At 46.7% G+C, this 20,579-nt stretch overlaps 1 protein-coding gene across 4 annotated transcripts in view; it reads left to right on the forward strand.

Annotated features, from left to right (window-relative positions):
* CSNK1G1 (casein kinase 1 gamma 1) overlaps positions 1 to 20,579 on the forward strand; it is a 108,807-nt gene that overhangs the window by 72,943 nt on the left and 15,285 nt on the right. For all 4 annotated transcript variants that reach the window (XM_080626030.1, XM_080626029.1, XM_080626032.1 and 1 more), the window contains 5 exons: positions 7,013 to 7,164; positions 13,661 to 13,895; positions 15,952 to 16,037; positions 18,110 to 18,194; positions 20,358 to 20,506. In XM_080626030.1, coding sequence (XP_080482156.1) covers positions 7,013 to 7,164; positions 13,661 to 13,895; positions 15,952 to 16,037; positions 18,110 to 18,194; positions 20,358 to 20,506 — 707 coding nt within the window. The remainder of the gene's footprint in view (positions 1 to 7,012; positions 7,165 to 13,660; positions 13,896 to 15,951; positions 16,038 to 18,109; positions 18,195 to 20,357; positions 20,507 to 20,579) is intronic.

Here is a 20,579-nt window from a genome sequence, read left to right on the forward strand (position 1 = left end):
ACAGCTACTTCTGCTGGGCAGCGACACCAGAGCATTTAGCATTTGCTAGAAGGGAGATGATTCACTGCCCACCCGGAGCAGGAAGAAGATGTGAAAAGCTTGCAGTGGAGAGCCAAGTGTCTGGCAGCAGTTGGAGCAAACGGAGCAGGAGGATGTTTGGGGGGAGCATGAATAAGAGGAGCTCATGATGACTCTGTAGAAAGGCTCTGAGGAACCATCTAGAATAGGGTGAGCAGTTATGGAGGAGATATCTGAAATAAATGGGGCCAGGAGCAAAGAAAGCCAGCACAAAGACTGGTAGGAGGTGGCTTATCTACCAGCTGCTGTGGCAGCCCTCTATGCTGCTTGCCTTGCAGGGCTTTGGGACTGGTTCTTGTTCAGTGATGCTCTGTTGGGAGCCCCTTCTCCCAGAGGAGCCAAAGCCAACAGTGACCCAGCTGCGTCCCAGCAGCATTACAGGGAAGCAGGCAGGAGATGGTGGGATGCTGCCAGATGCTCTGGGCAAGTCCAGTTGTTCTTCACCCTCTTCATGGGAGGGAAAGCCAAAGGCTTTCAAATCACGGTATCACAGCTCAGGAGAGCAAAGAAATTATTGAGGAGCTTTACAGTCATAAGCCAGGCTAAAAGCACTTACGATTCCTAAACAGGTTGGTAATCTCCATTATGTCTGTCAGAGCAGTGGGAAGGGAGCTGCCCCAGCACAGTCACCACTGAAGAGGGTTAGTGCTCTAACCCTCTTCCTGTATGTGCACATTTTCATGTGTACATTGGGTCAGCTTACTATTTTTAGGTTGTTTTCCTAACCTGATGGCAGTTCAAAGTTTCTAAAGTGTTGGAGTGGTTGGCAAGATTGTGGTGGACCCTGCGCCATCATCTCTTCCACCTTCCTGCTGCAAGTGAGTTTGTGCTGGAGTCAGAAGTTGCCTTTTCTCCTTCGCATCTCAACTGCTTGGTGTTTTCTCATAACAAACAAGAGAAAATATTCTCCATCACCTCAAATCTGGAGTTCCCCAAACTCCTCCAGTCAATGTTGAAGGTGAAGGCTGTACTGAAAAGCTTTTGCAGTCCTACTTTGAAATAAGACATCTGAAACATATGCAAAGACCTTTAGGATAACTTTATTCCAAGTAACAAGCCTATCTTAACTTTCCTCCCCTCTTTCTACTTTTGAAGCAGATTATTCAGAAACCTGAAAGTTCAAGTGAGCCTTTTTAATCCCAGCTCATAGGTGTAACCTGTGCACCAGCATACTCAGGTAGATTTAAACCCACTATCCTGGGATATGTTTGAACAGGTTGAAAGATGAGACCTTGGCCCAGTCGATGCCGATAGCAAAGCTTCTCTTTGAGCCAGGATTTTATTTGGATTTGAAAACTAAGAGAAGGGTAGATCCTCATTAGTGTAATCAGCTCAAATGGGTTGACTACTCTAAAGCAATTTGTTTAATTTGTTTGGAACATGTTTAATTTTAGCTATGGATGTTCCGCGCTCGCACAGTTGCTATTTGTGCTGGTGATGGTGTCATTTTGTGTGCTGTGATTTGTAAAAATAAACTTTCTGCTCTGAATGAGAATTCTGTGACAATCTACATCCCATTCATCAGCCCTTTAAAAGCACACAGAACTTGTTGTACACTCATGCTGCTGTCGTGTCTCTGCATCCCTTTCTATGAGGAATAGTTCTTGCTGCTCACGGTATCTGATCTGCGGTTCCTCAAGTGTCCCCTCTTTGCAGCAGAAGCCTGCATGAAGAGAGGTTGTGAAGTTCTTCTGTAATTCTTCCTCTTGAAATGGAAGACATCAGCGTCTCTTTATTTGGCCACACCATATCTAAGGGCAGTGGAAACCAGTTTCTCGAGCAAATAAAAACTGGTGATTCAGGAGCTGCCACTGCTGTTCACTTTTCACAGGTTGTGCTGTCTCCTGGCGATTTGATGTACAGGGACTTGGCTTTTGCACCTCCACTGATGCAGGTACCACATGTAGCTTCCTGCCCTTGCTACCTCATCTCTCCTTGAATGTATTTTGGGCTGCTTGCTGTTGCCTGAGGTTTATTCATAGCCTCTCACGATGCTCATATACAGAGCATCAATACATATTCTCTGCCACAGCAGATGGTTTCCGCTTTCCAAGCCTTCCACGTGGAGCAGATGCTGCAAAATCCAGTTTCCCTTGGGCATAACCTTTGATTGGCATCTCTCTGCCAGTTGCTATTTCGTAACAGGTCCTGGAAAAGGCTTTGGAGTCTTTGTATGACTTGTATGTCTGGTGCCTAGACTAACGTGGCTTGTTGGAGTATCCTGGATGTCTGACAAGTCATCAGAGCTGTTAGTCGTGCTGTAAAGCCTGTGGCAGCAAGACAGCACTACTTGCATCTTCCAGAATGCTTGATCTTGAATGAAAATATGCTGAAAGGTGTAGTTCCCTGGTGTTAATAGAGCTCAAATGAAGCTTTCTTGAAGAGCAGCGGTCCTGCTGTTTGTTACTGGGGACTTGGAGCAACCTGCTGTAATGGAAGGTGTCCCTGCCCGTGGGAGGGGGTTGGAACTGAATGAGCTTTAAGATCCCTTTCAACACAAACCCGTCCATGATTCTATGATTCTTGTGCTCAAGCTCAAGCAAACCCTTCGGGTTGTTTCAATTTATTGCTCAGCCACATGAGCCCAGGGATGCAGCAGGACGGGCGAGGGTGGAGTGGGGATGGGACAGTCCCTTTTTGGTGGCAGCCCACAGGAGCAGTGAGAGCTTTAGCACCTTGGGGGACCCGAGGCTGGAGTTGTGTGGCTGTTCTGAGCATAGTGGAAGCAAAGTTGAGTTTTTAGCTTCGATGTCTGCATTTGCTCTCATTTCAGCGCGATGCCTTAATCTCCAAAATGCAATGCTGGGCTTTCACTGTGCTCAGCTTGAATGTTTTCCAGGACATCACACTGCTGAAATAGCAGAATTTGCCTGTGGATTCCAGTGCAGTGATCAGCATGTGTATTGGGGTGATAACCTTTCCATGAGAGCAGTGGTGGAGTGGGGCCTTTTACATGGACTCAAAGCCAAATCACTCAGCAGCAAGTCCAAAGCCTTTAAGCAAACTCAGAGGATTACTGCTTGCAGCAGCTTTCACTATAAAACACTGCTTTTCCTCCAAAGGAGAACTTGCACGTGTCGTGCCTGGATTTTTTTCCCTTAATGTGTTGTTCTTGTTTAATGCCATGGTGCAGTAACTTGTTTTGATGTGATTTCATATGTTAATTGCATTAAATTGACCACAGTTTGTATCTCAAGTGTTGAGCTGTACCTTTGAATCCTCTAGATGAGACCCCTGCTCTGCCTCTGGCTTTTCATCCTGCACTCTTTGAACCCAGAACTGCAGACAGCTCCAGCACAGCGGCTTTGTCTGACCTTTTCAGTCCTCTGCCGACACAATTCCTCGCCATTAGAAACCTCAAGTTTGAGTGCCCAGACAAAAGATACGTTTTCCTCAATCAATCTCTTTTGTTGGCAGTGTCCTTCAGAAGTATTTACAGATCTAGTGGTGATATTTGTGGAGCTCCTGCGGTTCACCATGGCAATGGACTCGGTGGCACCAGGACACGTTTCTTGTTGCTGAAATAGAGCCAAGCTACACCATGAATTATGCAGATGGGCTGTGATTAAATAAAATTTGGTGCAGATTTTCTTAGGCTGCCCCTTTTTACTGTTAATAAGGTCCAGAGAACCCAGCCTAAAATCCTCTAGTGGCGTCTGCCTCCTTGGATCCTGCAGGCAACAGGCACCCTTTACTATCTACATCAAGCTGACAACTTCTCTTTCGAGCTTTGCCCCTTCTTAAAATGATGGTAAATGTTGATCTGTGTTTGAGTGAGCTGAGGCTGCATTATCTCGTGTTCCTTCATTTCAGTAACTGGTGTGGAGCTGAGAAGTCCTGGCTTGGGCTGGTAGGCTCCACAGCAATGCTCCTTTGGGTCCAGAATAGATGAGCGATGCAGCCTGGGTCTGAAAATTAGATCTATGCTACAGCATTTCTCTTCTAGCAAAGCCAGTAGGTAGGTTCTTGACTGCAGAGGTGGCAGTGTTGCTGCTGAAAACCTTCAGGGAAAAATCCAGCCCTAAAAATATGCCTGAAACTAATAATGGCTTCTGTAGGCTGGCACTTCGGGTGCTTATTTTAATGTTCTTCGCTACAGCTTCACCTTGTAGGAGCTCCCACCAAGAGCAGACCCTTGCTGAGGTTTAGAGCTGAGAAGGGTACTCCAAGCTCTTGTTCGTATGGTTTTGAGTGGGTAAAGCTGACTGAAGGAGTTGGGACTCCAGAGAGCACTGAAGAGTTGCATTGCTGTTGCTTCCTTCCCTCCATGAAATCCCCATCCTTGAGTCTTGCTGCAATTTATCTTCCTGGTTCTTAGGCCCAGTAGGAATTTAATTGTAATTGCAGTGCTGTCTCCTTACCAAGTAAGGCTGTATTAATCCCTTAATTAGCACACTCCTAATCCGAGCTGTTTCCTTCCTCATTTGCACTTTTCAAGACCGTTATCCTGACGTAGTACTTGTGGTACTACTCACTGTGTGTGTATCTTAAATTAGTACTCACTGTACTTGTATCTTAAATTTGCAATGGTCTCGGTGTAAAACTTTTCATAGAATACTCTGTTACCCTCTTCTGTCATTCTCTATCATCCTTGAATTATTCTCTAAGAAGCAGACATGACGATCTTGGTATTAGAGCTAATTACACAGGTAAATCCTCATCTGATTTTACTGGAAACTCAGTGGCTCACCATGAATTACTCAAGTCTTCAGCACTAAGCTGAGGGCATTAAATTATCATTTATGTTGGTTTAGGGATATTTGAAAAAGGTTTCGAGCTGCCTTCATTTCACATCCCATCATTTTTGGCTTTTGAAATTGCTTCTGCATCGTAGAATCCCAGACTGGTTTGGGTTGGAAGGGACCTTAAACTCATCCAGTTCCTGTCACGGGCAGGGACACCTTCCACTAGAGCAGCTTGCTCCAAGCCCCTGTGTCCAACCTGGCCTTGAACACTGCCAGGGATGGGGCAGCCACAGCTTCTCTGGGCACCCTGGGCCAGCGCCTCAGCACCCTCACAGGGAAGAGCTTCTGCCTAAGAGCTCATCTCAGTCTCCCCTCTGGCAGGTTAAAGCCATTCCCCTTGGCCTGTCCCTGCAGTCCCTGATGAAGACTCAAACCATCCTGTTTTCTTAGAGGACTTACTTGCTGTTAATGCTTCCTAAAACACACGGTTCTGTTAGGAACAGGAGCCTCGTAAGACCAGGATGAGTAAATGTTTTACATAGGATGTAAAGCTCTGGTTAGACTGGGAATTCCTGCAATACTCTGTAATATCTCATGAATGCATCCTGATGACTGATACCTGATATGGTTCCCCAAGCCTGTGAGTTAACAAGATTAAACCATCCTACAGGAATCTTTGTCAAGCTGTGCTTTGTTCTTTTTGAGTAATAGGTGGGAGCATAAGTTCTGCAGTAGTTAAGCTTTAGTAATCTCAGTGTTGCATTTATTGTGGTGTTGGTGAGCATCGTCAGGCAGATGAACGAGGCTTCCCTAAATCTGTAGTAGGACATAAAGTTATTGCATTGCTGACACCCTTCAGCCTGAAGTGTTTCCCTATTCTGCCTCAGCCTGTGCTGAGCCAGGCTGTGAGCACACCACAGAGCAGGTACAAAGCCGAGCAGTTACACAAGCAATTTAATCCTGGTGTTTGATCATGCATGAAGGGGTTTGCTAGTTTTAATATTGATCTGTCATGTAAATACAGGTGTGTGCATGCACTTGTGAAAATATGCTATAAAAGTTATAATCACTGTGCTCTTGGGCCCCATGCTATTTAATTCACAGACTTCTGTGCAAAAAAGGCTTTGTTCATAATAGTGTTCCCCATGCTGAGCTTTTACAGTGAATAACAGGATGTTGTATTTTGTGTATTCAAGCAAGGATGTTGTTTTGACATAGGGCAAACCCCATATTTCAATTGCGTTTTGGAACTGCTTATGAGATGTGGACAGGAAATACTTGTTTTAAAAGTGTTATGCAGCTTGATAGTGATGCTGGGATATGGAGCTAGATACTGATTAAACGAATTTGTGCTTGGCCCTGCACAGAATTCCTCTCTGTGTGGGCCAGGCTGGCTTTTCTTTTTGCTCAAAGGGTAATTTGAGGAGCACTGTGCAGCTCAGGGAGCGCTCAGACACCAAAGCTGGTTTGTTCCCTTTTCTTCTGGTGCTTTCAGAAAGCTGATCCACACAAAAAGCCACCAACAGTTGAGTATAAATATTGCTTACTCTTGCTGAGAAATCTGTTGCTGAGCTGTTAGGTGGGAAGAGGTGGTTCTGGCTCCTACCAGTTGGGTATGGAGAGTTTTGTGTGTGACTTCACAGCAGAACGCTTTGCACATATGCTTTAATGACTGTGATCACTTATTTTTACATGGTGATGGGTCAAAATGTAAATCTTTGCTCTTTTTGAAAGGAAAACAACTTTTTTTTCCTTTCTCATGAGTAAACTTTGCATAAGGTTGTGCTGAATAACAACAGCTATGTATTATCTGGGTTGAAAAAGCAGCCTTTTTTTGGACGTGCCTCATTTTGTGCAAGGAGTATCATCTTCCTAACTGCTCAGACAAGGGCAGCCCATGTTTGGGGTTATGCTGTGCCTGGTGTTCAGTGCAACGTAGGGAACTCCATGTCTTGTTCTCTATATCCAAGAGTTTAAGCTGCCAAAGCTGGATGCTTTCATGTGGTCATGTTATTGCTTTGAAATCTATTTGTCTATTCAAAGGCACAGATGAGCAAAGCCTGCACTGATTTGGCCTTTGGTTCACCCACAGTGCGTGCTAAAACTTATTTGCTTGCTGGGTAACATCAAACAGAAGGGACACTGGAGAGGTAAAAAGGAAAAGCTTTGCCCAGTGAAAGATTTACATGCAGGAGGAAGGGTTTAACATTGCCCCATTGACTGATTTCAGTTCTTTCCTGTTCTTCCAGCTGAAGGGCTTCCCCAGGTGTATTACTTCGGACCGTGTGGAAAGTACAACGCCATGGTACTAGAGCTGCTTGGTCCTAGCTTGGAAGATCTATTTGACCTCTGTGATAGGACATTCACTTTGAAGACGGTATTAATGATAGCCATCCAGCTGGTGAGTAACGCTGGGCAGGGCTCTGCCCACAGCCTCCACAATGCTGACTTGTGTTTATGTCAGTCCTGGGTTAGCTGAAGGATGGGATTGGTGCAGTGCAAGCATCAGGGTGTCTGCTGGTTGGAGAGAGACTCTTCTTCCATTGTAGAATCGCAGAATGGCACCTTAAAGCTCATCCAGCTCCAACCCCTGCCACGGGCAGGGACACCTTCCACTAGAGCAGGGTGCTCCAAGCCCCTGTGTCCAGCCTGGCCTTGAACACTGCCAGGGATGGGGCAGCCACAGCTTCTCTGGGCAGCCTCTTCCACTGCCTCATTACCCACATGGTGAAGAATTTCTTCCTTGTGTCCAGCCTAAATCTACGTTCTTTCAGTTTAAAAATGTTTCCCTTTGTCCTGTCCCTGCAGGCCTTGATAAAAAGTCTCCATCTTATGAAAGAAAGTTTCTCAGGTTTGAGAAGAGCTCTTACTTATGAAGGGAAGGTCACATTATGCTTATGAGCAAGCTTGCTCCTTGCGTAGCAGAACCAGTGAAGCTGGATTCCAATGGACGTGCATCCTGTATTCCCTACACACCCCTGCCCTAGTATCTACCCCAGCTCCCTCCCTCTGTTTGGACATCCCCAGAACATCTCATTTCTCACCCACTCCCCAGGACACAGGGAGCACAGGACCCTCCCACAGTCCTACCAGTTCTACCAGTTTGGTGCTACCAGGCTGTTCACAGACAGAAACCTCTCAGAGCAGTGGGAGCAGAGCAATCCGTAGCCAAAATACCAGCATCTGAGGTCTCTGCTTTGGTCAAATTTGGTCGAAATTGACCAACAGGTTTAAATCACTAACAGTTGGAAAATAATAGATCTATGGGCAGCATCACAGAGCCTCTGATTTACCTAAAAAGAGAAGGAACCAAGCTGAAAGTGGGAGCTTGAATTTGTGTTTGCATTAAAAATGGACAGGCTGGAAACCAAAGGTACTAAATGTGGTGAGTGAAATTCCACAGGTCCTTAGGGCCAGCAGTTATCATTTCCATTTGGCTTGCTGGTCCCTACCTGTGGTCTGCAGACACCCCAGAGGCAGAGCAGAAGTGGGACTGTATATTCACATTACCAGCGGATAGAAGTGCTAAAGGAAAGAGAAGGTGGTGAGGGAGTGAGGAACGCACTCCTTTCTAAATGAACTGAAGTTGGCCACAGCAGAATCTCAAATGGAAAATTTGAGATTTCTTCTTCTCAGGTGCAGAAGTTTGAGCAGCGCCTGCCTGGTAGCGGGTCCATGAAGTTGTTGTCCTATGGCTGAGTTTTGTTGGGTTTGAGTGTTCCTTCATCAGTGGAAAACCAGTTTATAGTATTGGTTTTTATTAAATCAACTGTCAACAGATGACAAAGCCTTGGATATAGCTTGTATGGCCTTTTGGTTGTAAAGGTGTAAAACATAAAGATGTATTCCCATGTGACTGCTGGAGAAATCAGGATTGTCACAGCAGTGTCCATCTGCCTTTCACCAAGTCTGGGGCTGCAGATCAGCTCTGTACTTGGATGGTCTTCACTGGTACCATCTGCATCCTCAGCCAGCCTGCCAACTCATGTAGACAGTGGTACCAGTTCGAGAAACAGATGCTTAGGGTGGTTCAGGGGCACACCAAAAGCAGTCACAAACAGAGGAGCTGGTGTTCTCCGTAAGGAGCATGCAGTGCTGCTCCTCTTTCCATGGGGAGATGTTTTAGGACCTTCCCAGTCTTCTCAGGATGACATGAATTATCAGCTTGGAGCATACGCATTTAAGGAGACAGATTTAGCATCTTTAGGTGTGCCCCATCTCCTTCCCTGAAGGTTTCCCGGAAGAAGAGCTCACCTGGTCCTTGGAGACCTCTGACAGGCTGGCACTTACTGCTCAACTGGAAAGAAAACCCTTCAGCCAGCCACAAGGCTTTGGGGGAAATTGTCTTTGGATTTCTCTTAGTTCCTATGCTAAATCGTTGCCATCCCTGTGTCACACTCCAGTGTGAGAGACACATCAGAGAAAGAAAGTTTGACTGTCAAATTCAGTGGGTTTCCCTCCATAAAATATGCTCTGCTCTTGCTTTTGACTTGCTTAAGCTGCTGTATTTCTAACCACAGGTGTGAGGAGATGTGAGACTTCACTGCCAGAATCCAGTGTGATGCACGAGCAGTGTTTCTCTTTGATCCTTGACATGCCTGTTAACAAGCCTAGTGCTCAGGGAGACCTCCAGAAGTGTGAATGGCCCGGTACCACATAGACAGCAGAGAGGAGCACCCTGCCCTGATGCAGGGAGTGAGGGACAGCTCAGCACATTGCAGAACACCGCTGCTCTGGTTCAGTTCCCACCAAAATGCTATCAAATAAAGCAATACTACTTGTCTGGGAGGCTCCTCTGCAGCATGGAGCTCAGGGAGCTCCCAGGAGAGGATCCCAATGCTGGGAGTCACCTTGGTGCTGCCTTTCCTGCCTTGGGCTTGATCCTCTCCCAAGGGGGAGGAAGGAAACATCTACCATGGGTGTCTTTGCACTTGTTGGAGCAGCAACACTGGCATCACACCGCAAGCTAGTGGGATATTACATGTCCACCCCTTTGTCCCCTAGATCTTTCTCAACCTCACTTGCACATAATGATCCATATGTCTTTAGGAGCATCCAGTCCAGCCTCTGCTGTTTGTGTGCTTCCTTGCCATTGCCTGCTGCAGGATCAGCTTGACAGCAGCCAGCTGCTGCTTTCAGGGTCCCATTTAGCTGCCTTCTCCCCCCTCTCCCTCTTTAAGCCTGACTGAACATCTCTGACACATCTACATATGTGCTGCATGCTGGAACTAGGCAGGAATTTTGAATGCGGTGTGGTGGCACTTGCTCTCCTGTTTTTTTATGTACAGTCATCAATTTTTAACCAGAGGCATCCCTGAAATATGTTTTTTAATACACAAACATGCTTGGCTGGTCTTAACTTAGCTTGGTAGGTAGCAGCATCTCAGGACTGGGGTGGATCCTTTGACTCTACAGATGTTAGAAGAAAGGGAAGCCCTGTAGGAGAAACAAATAACATTGTCATTGCTTTAAGGAAAGGTGCTTGTGAGTATGGGAGAATTTAAACATGGTTTTACATCAGAAAGGCTCTACTGGCTGAGGGAGATAGAGACTGGATGATAATGAGTCTTCGAAGAGAACCTGGCCTGGAATCTTTTCAGTTGAGATGGCACAGTAGGAAGGTCTGCCTCAGCAGGGGGGGTGAGCCACGCAGCCCCTCAGGTTTGGCACTAGGCTTGCATGTACTTCTGGTGAGCTGCGTTGTGTCCAGAGCTGTGGCAGCAGCTTATCAAACAGCGTGAGTTGAATCAGAAGCACTCTTGGTCTAGTGCACCATTTCATACCTCTCAGTGAGAACCTGCGTCGAAGGAGTCATCTGTTCTCCTTCCTGGTCAAGGTTTTCCAGTTGTGTTACTGCTGTAACTTGAAGGTCTTCACTGCTTCACATTGCTCTTCTAAGAGCATCAAACTGGAACTGCTTCCTCCATCGTCTGAGTGCAGCCAAATAGATCAAGCAGTTGTTCCTGAACAAAGCAAAATTTGGCAATTAAAAATGTCCACTAATGTCAGTCCCTAAAGCCCATAAACTGGAATTCATCAGTTTTATCAGATGTAACTGTTATCAAGAGTAACCCTGGCTTTAAGTACTTGCTGCCACTGTGCCCAGCACTGGGCAAATACTTGTGGCTGCGATCTGGACCAAGTCACAGTGAAAGGTTTTTTGATTGGTGACCATTAAATCATCTTGTGTAACAAACACCAAAGCAGGCTTTAAACAGGAGGAATTCTTTCTCTCTGCTGATCTGATCTATATTCAAGCAGGTGATGGTGTAGAAGAAGGGTTCAAATTTATCAGGAGGGTCTAGAGATGGGGTTGCCGTCAAGATCAGATCCTTAAGAGATACTTTTTTGGGGGAAGAGGGTTTATTACACTTGCTTCCTTGGCAAGAGAAAGGGAAATAAAAGCATGGGTTGCTTTGCCATCTGGTTAAATGTCACAAACATCCTCTCCTCTCCCAGCTGCAGCGCAGGTGTCCTGCTGGCTGCTGGGGGGGCTCTCCCCTCCTGTAGTTTCTCTGACATCGGACATGGAGATCTGTGGCTCTGAAGATGGACTCTGCTGGCCATGGCCATGGAAATCCTGCTATGATTTGCAAGCAGAGTCTCCACCCACCTCTAGTATTCTGTGCCCTATGGTAAAATGCGTATGTCTGTTCTTATTGAATAAGAGAGGAGGTGTTAACAGTGCTTCACAGTCACTGGTTTTCCAGTGTAAAAGCAGTTCCAGCAGTTAGTCCCAGTTCCTTGCAGTGGTTTCTCTGTCTGTAGAAAAAGTAATGCACAGACATTAGAGCCTGTAGTTCAGTCACAAAGGAGTGGACATAGTGTCTGCAGCCACACATTTCTGGAGTGGGACCTCCTCCTCTCCTTCAGCTGTGCAGTGGGGTTTGAGTCAGGCTGAGGGCAATGCAGCCTCCATCACAAGCAGCCGCAAGCAGGGTGTCTTGTCAGGATGAGTAAAGCACGGACAGGAAACATCATTCTGACCTGGAAAGCATCTTTCAGCCATTGTTGGCAATGCACAGCTCCAGCAGCACATCCTGAAGCATCCAGGCAGGTGGAAGTAAAGGAAAAGGAATATGAAAGACCCAGCAGCATCTCTGTGTGTGTGGTGGAGGTGAAGTGGCTGTCCTGGCCAGTGCAATTTGCTATGAGTTTTTGAGGAACAAATGTTTTTTTCAGGCTGTTGGCCGTTTCAACAGCTGAGCTCCTCTGGTAACAGGGACAAATTCAATGAGCCAGCCAGGCTCTGTTTGAAAGCTTGTTGTGTATGAAGAGGCCAGGAAATGCTTTGTTCCAGTTTTAAGGGTTGCATCTTAATGTAAATGGCCTCCCGACATACCTTTTTGTCTTCCAGCACTGCTGTGTCCTGTAGGTGATTCAAAGCTAAGAATGACTGAAGTGCAGAGCATCTGCTGTGTTCTGCATCAGCCTAGAATTGATTAGGAATAATGGCTGTTAGCCCTGAAGCCCATTTTCTCCGCACAATGCAATAAATCACTGCTCAGAGGGGAGGGGAGCAGCAACACGTGCTGTTACCTTCGTTGAAGAGCCTCTCAGCAAGCCCTGGTTTTTAAGAGCGGTTCCCCTGCAGTTTTCCCTGCCTGCTGCCCTCCCTGTACAGCAGCTTTCATTTTCTGAGGAGTGCTGCCCCCTCCTGCCTGTTACCTCTTTCCGAGTGCTGGGAATGCAGCGGGTTTCCCTTAGGAACAGGCTATCCCTGCGCAGAAGGTGCCGAGCTCCTGCAGCACTGACCTGGTGCAGACCCGCTCAGGAACCAGTGACTCCGCGCAGGGAGCTCCCGCTGGTGGCTTTCACCTTAGATGCTCCAGCACGACGGGGCCGCACTGACCTCTGCGGGCTGGCCCTCGTTAGTGCACAATGGGGAGTCAGAGCTCTGCAATGGTCTCCTCACGTTACAAACCTGCGGATAGGGAGGCTCAAATGGCCTTTCTAAGGAAGCATCTTGCTTTAAAAGCCACCGTGCCCTACAGCGTGCAGGGCAGCTGCAGCCCGGGGCAGCCACAGATGGGGATTCACATGGTTTCATTTAAAGCCTAAGAAGGTTACAAATTATATGAAATTGTGAGTTATTTCCAATTGGAATAATCTCTTAGGTTAGGAACTCAAAGGAGAACTGCTTGGTGACCTGTCCAAACTTCACCTGCAATATATTTAGTTTCGAAAGCAAGGTTAATGATAAGCATCTGGATGAGGAGTGTTGTTAGAGACGAAGTGACCCTACATCAGCTTGGAAGTGGGATTCCCTTTTCCCTTCCCTTCTCAGTCAGACTGCCAGAACAAAGTGAGTCAAAAGCTGGAAAATATTCCAGCTATTCCTAGTTGACAGCTGATGAGGTTGTGATTTTTAGTCAGCATTGAGGATCGTAAGGCTTCCACCTGCCCCAAAATCCCCCTCCATGAAGAATCTGGCATGTCTTAAGACAACATATGGGTCAAGGGAGGAAGGCGGTAAGACACAGAGCAACAAGAGATGACCGTGGGCAAGGGAAGAGCTCTTGATAACCAGTTTAGTACGTTTAAAGTCAGTGCAAAAATGCTGCTGCAAGTCCCCGTGGCATCATTCCAAATGCTGTGTCCTGGTGGTACCGTTTCAAAAACAGCCTTTCTGTTTTCCTACGGACATTTCTGTAGGATTCAAGTCAGGGAGCACCGTTTGGTAGCCACAGAAAGGAGGGGATGACAGATCCCTCTTCTGACTCCATCAGAGGAGCTCCATCCAGTTCCAATCGTAACTGCTGCCATGGTTCTCTCCATCTGTGGTTGTGTTTCTGAGCTGAGGGTCAGTGATGGGTATCAAAACCTCACAGCCCCATTAGCTAGGAGAGCATGGAGACTGCTCTGCTTGCAGGTAACTTTTGCTCCTCGCTTTGCAGATATCTCGCATGGAGTACGTGCATTCGAAGAACCTCATCTACCGAGATGTCAAGCCTGAAAACTTCCTTATCGGCCGGCAAGGCAACAAGAAAGAGCACGTCATTCACATCATAGACTTTGGATTGGCAAAGGAGTACATTGACCCGGAAACCAAAAAACACATACCTTACAGGGAACACAAGAGCTTAACTGGAACAGCCAGATACATGTCCATCAACACTCATCTTGGCAAAGGTCTGTGTGGTTGGTGAGAGCTTGCCGTGACCTCCGGTGATAGCTTGGCTTATTACGGCTCGTTCCTCCCCTTTGAGCTGTTTGTAAACCTCTGCCTTTACAGTTGTGAGGCTTTTTCTTTTCCTCTTTTGAGGGATTGAGACAGCTGAAATGTTGAAAGCCTCGTAATTATAGTTTTTATTAGGAACTAAGTAACTGGGAGCAACCCAGCACTGATAAAAAGCAAGTAGGCGGGTAGTAACTGCTGCACTAAATGATGACCACATAGATTTTTATAGCACAGCTCTGTGCTGAGCTATAGAGCATCAAAGTAACCAGAACCTTCAGTTACGGGTGTTGGGGTTGGATGTTCCTTGACCTAATAATTGGTTGGAGAAAATTACTGATGTAGCTCATTTTAAACGTGGCTTTCATTTCCTCTCCTCGCTGCCTTCTCTCATACCAGAAAATTACATTTCTGTGGCTGAAAGGCAAAAAACCTTATTAAATGTTTATATTCACTTAAACCTGTAAAAGCAGTAAGATAATGGGATATTCTTTGAGTAGCCTCCCAGGTATGTGATGAAGGCATCGCTCGCATCTTGTGGAGAGTTCGGTCCCTTTGGATGTAAGGAGGGATAAGTCCAACTTCTAATCTTGAAAAGCGTGGTGAAGGGTCAGGAAGGCATGGAGGAATGAGCAGCTGCAGTGGGAGCAGGCTCGGATGGAAGGTGGATGTGGCAGAAGATGTGTTTGCATTTGAAGTACACCGCGTGCCTTCCGTAGGACTCGTTTCTCTGCAGGTGTTGCAGCTCAGGCTGTGGCCGGTGAAGGAAAGAGTCAGTCTGGGAGGGAAGGCTGGCAGCTGGCTGCTGGTGTGGGCTGGGCTGGGCTGGCTCTGCCCAGAGCAGCTCCGTTGGGGTGGATGCTTTGCTGGTGAGGCCCAGGTGGAGTCAGTCCCTTCACATTCCAGAACAAAGGAGTCTTACTGCCATTTTCCTGAAAGATGAGTGCACTCAGCCATCTTCCTGAGCAGTTCATCTGCATCACTGCACTAAATTACCTAGGACATTCTCTTAGGTTTTATTCCGTTTTTACAGCTATAGCAGGGTAACTTGCAGGAACTGTCATCTCAATTCCTTCTGCTGAGTTTTCTCACCCCCACCATATTCTGAGGGTTAAATTTGCTGCTGGTGGAGAGCCGTGCTGTGCCAAGCGCTGCCACCTTGCAGATGATGCAGCATCAGGGACAGCTCACACACAGTTTGTCATGGCGTGTGGGCTGGATCTGCCCCAGCTTGTGGCCATGGAGCACGTTATTTGTTTGAAATTCAGAGGAGAGGAGGTTGCATAAAATCAGTGTGCAAGCTCAGCGGACCCCAGTCTGCTGATGCCGCCCAGCACAGCAGCAGTCCCATGCTGTTGCACTCCACATTTGTTGTTCTGTCTTATATCCTCCCATGGGGTTTTTTATACATTTTGTTAGATAATTTTAAGGATGCTTTTTTCCTTTGGCTCGAGGCCTCTTTTTTCCCCCCTCATTTATAATCATAACATCTGCATGGCAACAGCAGCAAGTGTTTCACAAGGAAAAACAGTGCTAAAGGAGCTATTTTTGATCTGCTCTGCTGTGATGAGCTGCAGAAGCAATTGAGAAGGGGTTGGCGCAACAACATGGTAGTTCCCTGCAGCTGATTGCAAGCATCCCCTGCCTGTTCCTATGTCATTCAGAGGAAATATCATCCAGCACCACATCACAGGTGCACCCTCGGCACTGGCAGTCCAGGGAACTGGGGAACTGCTTTATTCCTCTTTATTCCTCTCATCCAGTCCACCTAATGCTGGGCAGTGTGTCTTGGAGCTCCCATGTTATTTTATGCTTTCCAGCTGATCTTTTCTTCACGTATTTTATGGGGTTTTGTAACAGCTTCTAGATGGTTTTGCATGAGAACTGAGCTATAGGCAGCAAGTGAACTTCCCTGTGATAACTTTATCTTCGACGTAGGTGTAACTACTGATCAGGTCTCAGACCCATTCCTGCAGCTGCAGCAATAATTTGTCGTCTCTTCTGTTTTAGAGCAAAGTCGTCGAGATGACTTGGAAGCCCTTGGCCATATGTTCATGTATTTCCTCCGAGGCAGTCTGCCCTGGCAAGGATTGAAGGTAGGTTTGAGCTTTAGGTTGTGCCCTTTGAAACTTTGTCTGGTCTCTGCCCAAATGAGAATCTGGTGGGGAAACATTTCCAAAAGTCAGTCAGAAGCACTGTCCTCTCCTTTGTGTCCTCGAAGCCTAAGAACAAGGTGTTAGCTTTACCTACAGGAAAGATTTTAAGATAGAAATATGTTACCTGTCACTTCAAATTGCCATTAGCTGAATGGGTACACATCTGGAGAGAGAACTGAGCAGAGGCAGATGAGCGGCTGGAACTGGGATAGAAGTGAGAGAGCTGTTGAGCTCTGGGAGCAGCTTTGCTGGAGCATGGAGCTGCCCCGAGCTGGAGTGCGACTGGGGCACAGTGGTTGTTTATGGAATCCTGGTTACAGCACACAATCCCCCAGCTGCAGCTGTGAAATGTGGTTATAACAGGAGCAGTTTGATGGGTTTAGATGTGCAGATGGACTTCAGCTTGAAAAATGGGTTTTCAGGCAGAACTATGGAGCTTGGCTTCCCTCCAGAGGCACTGGACATTCAGTGCTTAGAAGTTTATGAAATGCCACATACAATGCGGAGGGCTGCAAGCAATTGAATTACAGCAACTGCAGCTGACATCCGTCAGCTGAATTAACTAGTAGTAAGTCATTTGCTGGCGCTGTTGGTAGCTGCACCTTCACTTCTCCATCACTTTCTTGATGATTAAGCTACTGTGTTCAACTTTGCAATTGCAGTGAGTGAAGGGATTGAACTCAATCGGGTTAGGAGCAGGTTTATTAATGAAGACAATAACTCCTGTTAGTACTGTTGGAAAAAGGAGACAAGCATTTGGGCTCACAAGCGGCTCAGTGGAGTGCTGCTATGGTCAGTGGCAGTGGCTTGTGTGATAGACCTCGTTAAGCTGTTTTGTCACCATCTATCCAGAGTTAGTCTTAGCTTAGCCTTATTGACGCGTGCCAGAAATGTTGGTGACAACTCATAAAAGCAAAGAAAGGGTTTTTCAGGCATGAAAGTAATTGTGAAAGAAATCAGAACCTCTCTGACTTTAACTTCACACCTGTGTGTGTTACTCTATTACATATCTTGTTTCTGGCTTCGTTGAGCTCATCTGCTTTAAATTGATCCTCTAAATTATTCTTAAAGTAATTCCAGGTTTAGACAAGGTTCTACAAAATTTGCTCAGTTCGGTGCTGAACTTGATAAGAATTAGTTGACCTCTGCTTAAAGTCCTTGCTCCAGAACAAACACAGACATTTCGGCTTGGTCTCTGCACTCTTCTAGGCTTCCTCAGCTTACACTTCTGGTGGATACTGTCAGTGCTGAGGTCTTGAGAGAACATCTTACAATGCTAATGATGCTGCTGCCAGGTCTGATTGGCATGTTTTAAAATGGAGGTGCCAACGGGAGCAGAGTTCTCTGCTTCAGGGGGATGTAGGTGGGAAATCTTGCTGAAGCTTGTTTCATTTTCTTGGTGACCAGATGTTTAGTCAGTGCTACCTCGGTGATAGACAGTTTGGGGGTGAAAGGAGAGGCACTATGGGAGTAGATGGGATTTGGGAGAAGCATGACTGATGTAAACTAGTTATCTGTGTGAGTGCATTCTGTTATACACAGGAAGACACAAATTGCTGATGCAATTTATCTACTTTTATGGTTGTTTTTGAAGGCATCTTGATTGCTGATGGCTCTAAGCCCAGGACAGAGTACTGATGTGCAACTATGGTATATGCAGCTTTGTTTTCTTGTCCCATGCAAGCTTTTCTATACAGTCCTTAGGACTGGGCTGATAAGAAATTAGCCTTGTAAGACACTAACAAGTGTCCTTCCTTTCAAGTACTGAAGATGTTTCAAATGTGTCCTTGGATATTCTTTGCTGGCAGCACGTAAAATGCGTAGTGACAGTTACAACAGGGTGAGATAATATTCCTGCTAGTGTAGTCTAGGGTGCAGCTCAGTTACAAGTAACATCTTCTGATACCACCCAGAACTGGTAGTAAATACCTTGTTTTTCTTCCCATACAGCATGTCGTTTATCACATGGTTGAACTCTTTCTCCACAACTGTTTTGTCTTTGTGCGCTACAGGCTGACACCTTAAAAGAGAGGTATCAGAAGATTGGGGACACAAAGAGAAACACTCCGGTTGAAGTTCTCTGTGAGAACTTTCCAGGTAAAGCCCTGATGGAAACATCTGAGTGCAGTAGGAGCTGGACATACGTTAAACATGGTGGTTCTGAGCTTCTCTGGCAAAAAGTATTTGGATGATGTGTATCCATTATGTTGTTCCTCAAGCTGGCAAACAACTGGAGCTGCTGCTATAAATTCATGGAGCCTGACAGGCTTGTGGCTGTGGCTTAAAATGAGCATAACTCTTCTCACCAAGGAGGCTGGACAAGGCTCAAGAGCCTCGTGTTCCTGCTTTGCTTATCGGCTTCTTTCCAAAAGGGAGCCTCGCTATTTTCCCTCTCCCAAGTGACTGTGTTGGATCTACTGAGTTGATTATATTCCAGACTGAAGGTTTTACAGGTATTAGAACTGTAGGTGGCCAGCTTAGGAGATGGGATGATGCGTCTGTCCTTGAATTCCACCTTCTGACAACAGTCTCGAGGAGAGTGTTGTCAGATGTTATTGAGAGTGTTACTAAAGATGTTCTAGCCAAGCCCAGCACCTTTTCTCCAGTTAAACAGAAGCTCACCTTGGAGCTAGGAGAGCAGAGCACAAAGTTAAAGCCCTTCTCCGGTACCCTGTGGCCTTCACAGAGTGAGGGGGGTTTGATTGTTTTGGAATCCTGAGCACCCAGGTCCCCGCAATGAGTCCCATTCCCATTTTGTCACATTGCTCTTTCCAGCATGAGAAGCAGCAAGCCTGGAAGGGGACTGTTGTTCATTCAAGTCATGCTGATTCCCCAGATGTATTTACATCCCAAATCGCCTGGGTTTGAGCAGAACAGCTTCAGGTTGGCTGTTCTCATCTTTTTTCCCAGTACTGCTTTCTCAGAGCTCGGTCACACCTGCAGGTCCGGGTTGAAGGGAAATAAGAACTTATTTCTGTTCCTTGCTTACCTGAAACCTCTTGGTCTCCACCTTTCAGAGATATTAGAGGAAGAAGGGATTACCTTTGTCCTGCTTTTTTCCATGTTTTAGCTGCATGTGATGTGCAGGCTGCAAGCCTCAGGCAGAGTTAAGTATCGATGAGCAATGCTGCTCTTAGTTTTGTTAGCTAAAGGCAAAACCCATGCTGGTGTATCAGCCATACTGCAGTGCACAGACTTGTGCCTCATACTGAGCTCTGCTCAAACATCCTACCTTGGCTTAGGGAGAGCTGGGAAGAGGCAGGACGTGAGTTACCAGGGCTCGTTCCTCTGTGCATGCAACGTACAACCCAGATGCAGGAAATCCATTAATTAGCTGGACACCAAACACTGTTCTGTGTGCACCAGGCAAACAAATGTTGCAGCCTCCCCTTCAGAGTCTTGTTCCGAATGTTCAAGGCTCTGACTGATGTAATGACATTGGGCAGCACATTGCTCTGGGCAGCACACGGCTCTGGGTAGCCAGACCCTGGCTGCTGCTGGAGCTCAGAGGGGCCACAGGGTGCCCACCAACATCTCCTGCTTTCCTCCCCAGATGAAATCGCTGTGGCTATTTTAAATGTCTGTGTGCAAACATACACATGAGCATCCTGTTGGCAGGTTCAGTGAGTTGGCATTTATGGTGTTTACTGTTTGTTTTCACACAAATATAGAGTAAAACTTGTTGTGGAGCTCAGATCTGAGGTGGAGCAGCAGCTCTCCAGAGCGTAGGTGGGACTTCCATCTTTGCTTGAGAAGTGTTTGGATTGATTTTACTGTTACTAAACCCCACTATTTTTATGGGAAAAGCCAGAGGTGGCACTGACAGCCCAGACAATTCTCTCACAGCGTGATGCTCGTTGCTAAAACACAGACCTTGGTTTCTAACAACTTGTTCAGAAGATTCAGAATAAAAGCAGACTATTATTAGATGTTGGGCAGGGCGGGAGGGCTCTGGAAAGCTGAGTGAGATTCATCCAGCAATAGAAGACTGTTGAGTAGGTCCCTGATGGTGAAGACTTATGGGATATCCTCAGCTTCTGTCAATCCACACGGTTCAGCTGAACCTAGCGGGGCCAGGACAACTCGTGTCATTGGTGACGTGGCCCTCAGCCCAGCTTTAAGCCTAGTACCATGGGAAAGCCACATTGGAGTTAATCAGCACATAGTTCCAGTGTATGTGTTGGCTTTGAGAGGCTTGTGAGTGATGGAGCTCACGTGTGAGCAGAACTGACGCTGCTGCTTTCTCCCGTTCTCCAACAGAGGAGATGGCCACGTACCTCCGCTACGTTCGGCGGTTAGACTTCTTCGAGAGACCGGACTACGATTATTTACGAACCATCTTCACAGAGCTGTTTGAAAAGAAAGGCTACACCTTTGACTACGCCTATGACTGGGTTGGCAGGCCAATTGTAAGTTGCCTGTGCAAACTGCAGGGCCTGGCCTTCCAGGTGCTGCTTCCCACCACCCGCCTCTTTGTGTCTG

The sequence above is a fragment of the Psittacula echo genome (genome assembly GCF_963264785.1).
Source record: "Psittacula echo genome assembly, chromosome: 10".
In the NCBI taxonomy this organism is placed as follows: domain Eukaryota; kingdom Metazoa; phylum Chordata; class Aves; order Psittaciformes; family Psittacidae; genus Psittacula; species Psittacula echo.